Below are 7,733 nucleotides of genomic sequence, written 5' to 3'. Positions count from 1 at the left end.
CGCGGGCGGGTGACCGGTTCGGCTCCCACGCCATCCGCGACCCTTCCGCCTCCTCGACGAGACTCTCCGCCGCGTGTGGGACCGCCACCCCCGCCGCGCGGGCCATCGCCGTTTTAAGCGGAGGGCCACGCCAGGAGACGGGGCGGGCCGGGCGCGCCCCCTCGGCTCCCCCACGTGGTGCGGTGCCGGTGTCTCCCGGCCGCCGGCGGAGCTGGGCGCACACGGCGTGGGGCAGCCGCCGGGACTCGTGTGCTCCCGCCGCCTCTCGCCGGGCGGCAGATCCGGCCCGCGGCCATGCGCCAGCGCTGCGCTGAGCGGCCGAGCGGCGGGGCTGCACCGCCGCCGCGTCCCGCGGTAGCGGCGTGAAGCGGCGTGAGGATGAAGCGGGCGAGGCGGGCCGCGCCGGGCCCCCTGCCCGTGCTGGGGCTGCTGTTGCTGGGCGCCCTGCCGGGGCTCTGGACGGTGCTGCTGCGGCGGGAGGCGGCGGCGCTGCCGGAGCCGCGCCCGCCCGCCGGACAGTCCCCGGGGCGATGGGGCTGGGGGCGCTCCCCGGCGGCGCGGGGCGAGTCCGGCGGCGGCGGGCAGAAAACTTTTCGGACGCTGCTGGCGGTGCCGGCGGCGGCGACGGACCGGGAGGAGCGGGACGGTGAGGAGCGACGCGCTGTGACCGACTCGCAGCCGCCGGCCGACGCCGCCTCTCCGGTGGAGCGGGGCATCTTCTGGAGCCGTGAGCTGGAGGAGCAGGTGCCGCCGGGCTTCGCGGCGGAGGAGGCGGCGGCGTGGCTGTCGGCCGCCCGCGCAGCCCGCGTGGCCTCGCTGGAGCGGGGCGGCTGCGGGCGCAGCTCCAACCGGCTGGCGCGGCTGTCGGACGGGAGCCGCGCCTGCGTCCGCTACGGCATCAACCCGGAGCAGATCCAGGGCGAGGCGCTCTCGTATCACCTGGCCGGGGTGCTGGGCATGCAGGAGCGGCTGCCGCCCATGGCCCTCGCCCTGGTGGAAGCCCGCGGGCGGCAGTGGGAGCCGGTGCGCGAGGAGCTGCGCAGCTCGCACTGGGCCGAGGGCGCCGTGGTCAGCCTGACCCGCTGGGTGGACAATCTCACCGCCGTGGTGGCTCCCGCGCCCTGGGGCGCCGAGGCGGGCGCCGGCCGGCGGCTGCAGCCGCTGTCGGCGGGGGAGTTGGACGGGCTGTCGCCGTCGCAGCTGGTGGAGCTGGTGCAGTGGAGCGATCTGATCCTCTTCGACTACCTGACGGCCAACTTCGACCGCCTGGTCAGCAACCTCTTCAGCCTGCAGTGGGACCCGCGGGTGATGCGCCGCGCCACCAGCAACCTGCTCCGCGCCCCCGACGGCGGGCTCGTCTTCATGGACAACGAGGCGGGGCTGGTGCACGGCTACCGCCTCCTCGCCATGTGGGACCCCTACAACGAGCCGCTGCTCCGCTCCGTGTGCGTGTTCCGCGAGGGCACGGCCCGCCGGGTGGCCGAGCTGCACCGCCGCCGCAGCGCTGCCGCCGAGCTGCGCCGCCGGTACCGGGCGCGGGAGCCGCTCTGGGCGCGCCTCGGCTTCCTCTCCGAGCGCCAGGCCGAGCTCCTGCAGGCCCGCGTCGATTTCGTGCACCGCCACATCGCCCACTGCCGCGCCCAGGCCGCCGTGCTCTGAGCGCCCCGGGGCCGCGGCGCTCCGGCTTTCCTCTGCTCCCGGGCAGCGCGGCTGACCCAGCCCCGGCAGCGGCCGCGGGCCGCAGCTGACCCAGCCTGCCACTTCGGTGCGCCGTAGTCGCCGCGACTGCCGGGGACGGGGGAGATAATGGGCTACCTGCCTGCCGGGGCTGGCGAGAGGAGCCATTAATTCGCTTTGTCAAGAACTCTGAAGATGCAGAACGCAATCGCTATAATTACGGTCCAGTTCCACTCCAGGACTCTGCTCCCAGAGCTGGAAAAATGAGAGGGTTCAGCATCTTCGGTGCTTTCCCTTAATTCTCTTCATGCACTCGCTCTCGTAAGAGACCCCATAGGAAAGCAGTTGTCTTTTGTCTGGATTGGGGTCGAGTAACTTGTTTCCTTCCAACGAAGGCAGGCGGAAATTTTTTTTATATATTATTCCTTTTGCAACGGCATATTTAAGTATGAATGTTGATGTTCATAGACCAAGAACTGATTGCACAATAGGGGAGCCCCTAACTGGTGAAACTGCCCTATTTATGAAACTTGTTTCCTATCAGTTTTCTTTAACGAGAGTGAACCTTTCCACTGATTGTTAAATCTTGTTGATAAAAGTGTATAGGAAGCCCATATTCTTAGTTTTTTTGTGGATTCATTGGGTTAAACTGTTCTGATTCTTAAGGGTTTGTTTGTAAACATCATAATTTCATCTTACCTGTAAAGTAACTGACTAACGGGTGGCATAAGAAGATCTCCCATTTTTAAAAAAATATTGTTACGTGCTAAGACTTTGACACAATAGTTAAAGTGGAGGAAAAACTGTTTCATGCACTTTACTTTGACTTTTTGATATTTTTTTTATAGAAGACCTTTTTATTTTACAAAGTCTGCCTTTTATGTACATTATATATGTTCATAAACTTTTCTGTAACATACTAAAGAAACTGATATTTCAGTAAAGTGTGTTAATGTTTTGCCTTCTGTGGCCTGGATGTTTGCCTGAGTTTTGACAGGGAAGCATGCATCTCCTCGGTCTTTCCTGATGGGTGATGGAGGTCACCACTTCACAGCTTGTCACTCGACTGAACAGAATGAACTTTTACTCATTCCCTCTGAGGCAAGGAGGTGTTGAGTTTAGTTTTCAAACACTACTCTCATTCCTAGGTGTTCCTGAAAGGGGAAAAGCTCTTGGAGTGGCTAAAGGAGTGTGAGTGCTTCAGCTGAATAGACATTTATCTGGTTTGCAAAGCCTGAAATGCGCTGCCTGGACTAACCCCGAGATAACTGAAGCAGTTTGTTTCAGCAAACTGACAGAGCTGGTGTGGGCTAGCTGCTGTCAGCCTTTTTGGGTGCTGGGACTGGATACCAACCTGGGACAGGTCATGTCAGCTGTTCCTGCTCCAAAGGCTTGTCCAGGAATTGAAGTGCTTTCAGTGGTGTTCATACTGTTTTCCTATTTTGGTTATCTTTGCAATGAAGAACAGGAAAGCTTTTTAATCATTCTGGAATAATTGATGGGTTTTTTTTTTTTCCCGTACAGAATTCTGTTCTAGGGCGAAGTAGTACCAGTGGATGTGCAAAATAAAATATTGGCATCGCTTGCTTGCTTTTTTAAATGTACCAGTATTCATAGAAGAGGCCATTGTATGGCTCAAAATAAGTCAGAATAAGGACAAAGGATAAACTAATCCCTTTTAGACCCCGAATGCCAGTATATATCCTGCTATAATCAAACAGCAGCATAATCTCTTCTACATCTGGACAGGCAGCTCTTGATGAAGGCAGCAGCATGCCCCAGTGTCTGCTGTGCAAGTAGGTTTTCAGTGGCGAGCACTAACCCTTCCTTGAACTCAAGGAGGGCTGTGCATTCCTATCTACAGGAGGTCTTTGGTCTATTAATATTCATTATTTAGAGTAAACTTCAAATAAAGAAAATTTTCGTTGGCCATTACAGTATTTTAGAGGTTTTGGGGGATAGTTTTTTTAAATAAGACAAAAGTTTTACAAACAAAATTAATGGCTAATTAATTAGAAATGTTAGATAGTGCATCTTTGTGTATGAGTATTTATTTCAAAACGTCCCAGCAGCCTGAAAGACTAGCTTTCGTTCAGCTGCTGAACTGTCAAGGCTTTCTATTGAGCTTGTATTTATAGTTCACTGCATTTATCTCTAGGAACAATGCACAGAATCCCATGTGACATTCCCTTGTCATTTACATGATAATACACAACTTAACTGTAATTCTTAATTCTTCTTTAGCATTGCTTTGTAACTGGAATGCAGCAGTTTCTGTCACATTCACCTCATGAAAATATATTTAAATAATAAACTGCTGGCATACATTTTAAACCACTGTGAAGAGCAAACTGCTGTGCCACAAGCATCTAAGATTTTATTTCTGTTTAAGTACTTCTATAATTATGGCACAACTGTGGCTTTGATGGCTAATGAGAAGTAAATCTCGTTTGCAATGTCTTTAGAGCCAGAGCCTAGCTAATTACCTCTTTCAAGAAGAAACACGATTTCCTATTTGGTGACTGGTGACTACCTCAAGTTATATATAAGTTTATATATAAGTTACATGTTCAAAAATGGTGTAGTTGTAGGTTGGTGTGAAACTAGAGATGTTGTGCTGGGGAAGCAGTGCCCTGGGAAATGCGTTCATTCAAAAAGGATGGACAAAACTAGCACAGATGGATGACGATACTTCATTCTGTTGCTCTATTTTATTCTTCTGGTGCAGATCATCTTCTGTAAAAGCTTTGAATTATCATTATATTAAGGCAAACTTACTCTTTTTTATGCGATTTCTTTAAGGCAAGCAATGCTTTAAGTAAATTAGTAAACGTAAATTACTTTTTGCACGTATTTTAGCTGTATGTGCTGTATTACATTTGACTATCCTCCTGCAGAACCTAGGGATGAAACTCTAAAACCTGATGTGTAATTTCAGTGGCACTCCTCTAACTCTGCTTACTTCCAGTAGAGTTTCCTTTGAGTCAGAGTAATCAGACAGGCAAGCAGGGCTGAGAACAGGAAGACTTCAGGACCTGAAAGTTGTGAGTAGAAGGTTGTCAGTAGTAGGATCGGCAGGTTCTGGCTATGCATTGCCAGCTGCTCAGCAGCACTTTACCTGGGGCTTAAGGAATTGTCTGCACAACCTGTGTCAGAATGGGGCTGTAGGGCTTTAGATCTCCCTCAGCAGAACACTTAAGGATGCACTTCCCACTGCTTTTCACAGGCTTTCCATAAAGTATGTGTTGAAGAAGTGGGCTGCACTGGTGCCTTGGTCAAATGTGGTCTCTTGCACAGATCTGAAGAGGCTGGGTGAAGGTCACAGCCCAGATGTGGTCTGGGTCTGTCCCAGGTGTGAGACAGGAGGTGTTTAACTAAGTAAAGTAGGTAGGAGACCTAGATGCTTAACTGGCAACACAAGCTTCAGGGGAAAAACAAACAAACAAAAAACCCCAAACAAACAAACCAACAACAACAACAAAACCCAAAACAAAACAACAAAAAAGCAAAAACAAGAAATCCCAAACAAAACAGGGGAAAGTATCTAGAGAGGATGTATTTGAATACACTGCAATCAGTTCCATATTCCTGTATGTTTCCCTAGTTAAATTCAGAATAACTCTCCTGGTTTTTTCTTGCATTGGAATCTGAGGAGGCTTGTAGGGTTAGGTGGTTGCTGCTATTCCCAGCTTGACTTCATAGTCACTGGGACAGTATCTCCAAACACTAGCACAGGGAAGGGAGGACTGAGTTCACAGTTTCTGGGAACTAAAGGATATCAAAATTGCACTTGCAGTGGCTATTGCACCCCCAGGGTGCACCAAACAGCAAAGCCTGTGAATTCAGTGGGGTTCCCACTTGATGAAAAAAGCAAGTATGTTGTTTGCAGCACAAATCTCCTTTGCTTCTCTTTGCTTGCATCTGAAGTAATTTCCAGTATGGATTTATTTTAAGTGTGGATTTCCCTTTGAGAATTTCCTTCACAGCTTGGGAAGCTGTTCCCAGGTGCAGAGTTCCCTTACCTCTCACACAAAGCAGCTGCCCTGGGGATGGAGCTGTATTGACCTCTGGTGCCACACTTCGCTGCCTTGCTGTGGCTGTGTCAGCCCATTCAAAGATTGGGGAAATAGCTCAGGGCCAGTGGAAGACAGTGAAAATGTAGTTAGTAACACTTCGACTCACTGGTCATACAGCATGCTCTTGACATCACCAGCATACTTTTTTTGCTTTCCCTTTGAAGTTTGATGCCTTTTTAAATGCTAATAAACTTAGAATTATCTCACTCACATTACTAGGTGGTCCAGGACTGTGAGATAGGAGATTATATTAAAACTTAATCCCATTTTGCATGTTATTCCTACTTTGCAACCACAGCATGAAATTTAATCACTCCTTCAGAGCTGTGCTCCCTAGGTTAAATGTGGCAGAGCTCCCGGGAGAAGGGGATGGGCTGCACAGTAAGCAGTGCCTGCAGGGCACCCACAGAGCTCCTGCTACTCTCAGTGACCTAAAAAACCTTTTACCTTGCTGGCTTAGGTGCTAATATAGCTCTCCCTTCTGAAGCAATCATGCTTATCTGAGCAGAAGTTAACTTCCCAATGGGGTGATTCATGTATTTTACTGTGAATCAACTGGTATTTTAACAAACATTATCAGTCCCACACTCAAGGACTGTTTAATCCGAGTGTACTTTGGGTATGGGGCAGAAACAAGGTGTTATACCTGTGATGTCTTAACACCCTCGTGTGCTGTGGCTTCCATTGCCTGCTCCAGTGCTGGATGAGTTTCTGGGAAAGAAGGACACACACAAGCCTGCATGAATCAGGGCTGCTGCTGTGTGCAGGTATGAAAGGAGCTGTGCAGATGAAGGAGACTGATTCCATCTGAAAGCAAACCGGTGCTGTACTCAAGGAAAAGAGCTCTGGCTGGATTATTGAAGGATGAACCACAATAATAAGACTAAAAAGAGGGTCTGACTTTGCAAATGGATCGTCTGGTTTTGCATGATTCTGCTATTCAGCCACTTCCTGTGGGGTTTGGGTTGAGGGGTTTTGTGTGTGGTGCTTGCTCCATTTCTGCAAGAAAACAAGGGAAGACTAACTGCAAAATGCAGTGATTGCTGATGCGGGGAAAATTGAGCAGAAGATCCTGAAGACCCAGACCCTTCCAGTTCCTTTCCCAATGAGGGATACACAGGTGAGGGGATTTCAGGTGGAATACAAACAGAATGCAAGCTGGTTACAGGGACAATTAAGACGGGGAGATTTAAATTGTACTGCCAGGATGTCACCGTGCTTGTCCAGCCTCTGTCACCTGAGCTGTTTAAAGTGACACACTGTCAAGCCAGTCTTTGGTGTCAATACAGCAGAATGTGTTTTATAAGAAGTAGTCAAAGGCAAAAAAAAAATCAAAAAAAGAAAAAGGATGTTGAGGCATTTTAAAGCAGGCCAATTCCACCCAGATGCTGGGACCAAGCAGCAAACATCCTTTGATAAAATTGGATGGCTGCAAAGATAGTGTTCCTCAACAACAGCCCCTTTCTCTACCTTCTGTGACAGGTTTCTTACAATAGCCTCTGAAATGGGCCTTTTTGAGGCAGTCTGTGTCACAGAATGAGAAGAAAAATGTGGAAAGTTTTGGCACTCCTGGTGTGGAGGAGTGTGGACAATTGGCAACTAGTGACTTGAAAGAATAGGCTCATTTTCAAAATCTCTCATGAAATGTTTTTGTTATCTGGTGAATTGTTATCTGGTGTGTAACATTATGTATCAATGATTTTTAATGCCTTCAGCATTTTATTTAACCTATTCAATATTATTTGCCAAAACTCATGAAGTACTTTCCCCATTCTGAGTTTTGGGCCGTTCACCAAAAACTCTCTTTTGATGTTGTAGAATCCATTATATAACTTAATATCCAAGTATGTAACAGTTAAGGTTTACTCAAACTATTTGGACTAGAGGATGCTGTCAACCTTGGGGCATCCTCAGATCTTACACCTTCAGCTGTGTGATGGTGAGGATTAAGAGGTTTGGGATCAGTGTGGTTTTGAGTGA

General features: G+C 49.6%; 1 protein-coding gene across 1 annotated transcript; it reads left to right on the top strand.

The window, feature by feature from the left end:
• The first annotated feature begins 205 nt into the window (after positions 1–205).
• On the top strand, positions 206–2,635 carry FJX1 (four-jointed box kinase 1). Its single transcript, XM_068193766.1, has one exon. The coding sequence runs from the start codon at positions 379–381 to the stop codon at positions 1,657–1,659; it is 1,281 nt and encodes a 426-aa protein (XP_068049867.1). The 5' UTR covers positions 206–378; the 3' UTR covers positions 1,660–2,635.
• Positions 2,636–7,733: the final 5,098 nt, after the last annotated feature.

Source organism: Anomalospiza imberbis, chromosome 6, assembly GCF_031753505.1.
Source record: "Anomalospiza imberbis isolate Cuckoo-Finch-1a 21T00152 chromosome 6, ASM3175350v1, whole genome shotgun sequence".
In the NCBI taxonomy this organism is placed as follows: Eukaryota; Metazoa; Chordata; class Aves; order Passeriformes; family Viduidae; genus Anomalospiza; species Anomalospiza imberbis.
The sequence above is the reverse complement of the archived record's forward strand: the minus strand, read 5'-3'. Positions and strand labels throughout refer to the sequence as shown.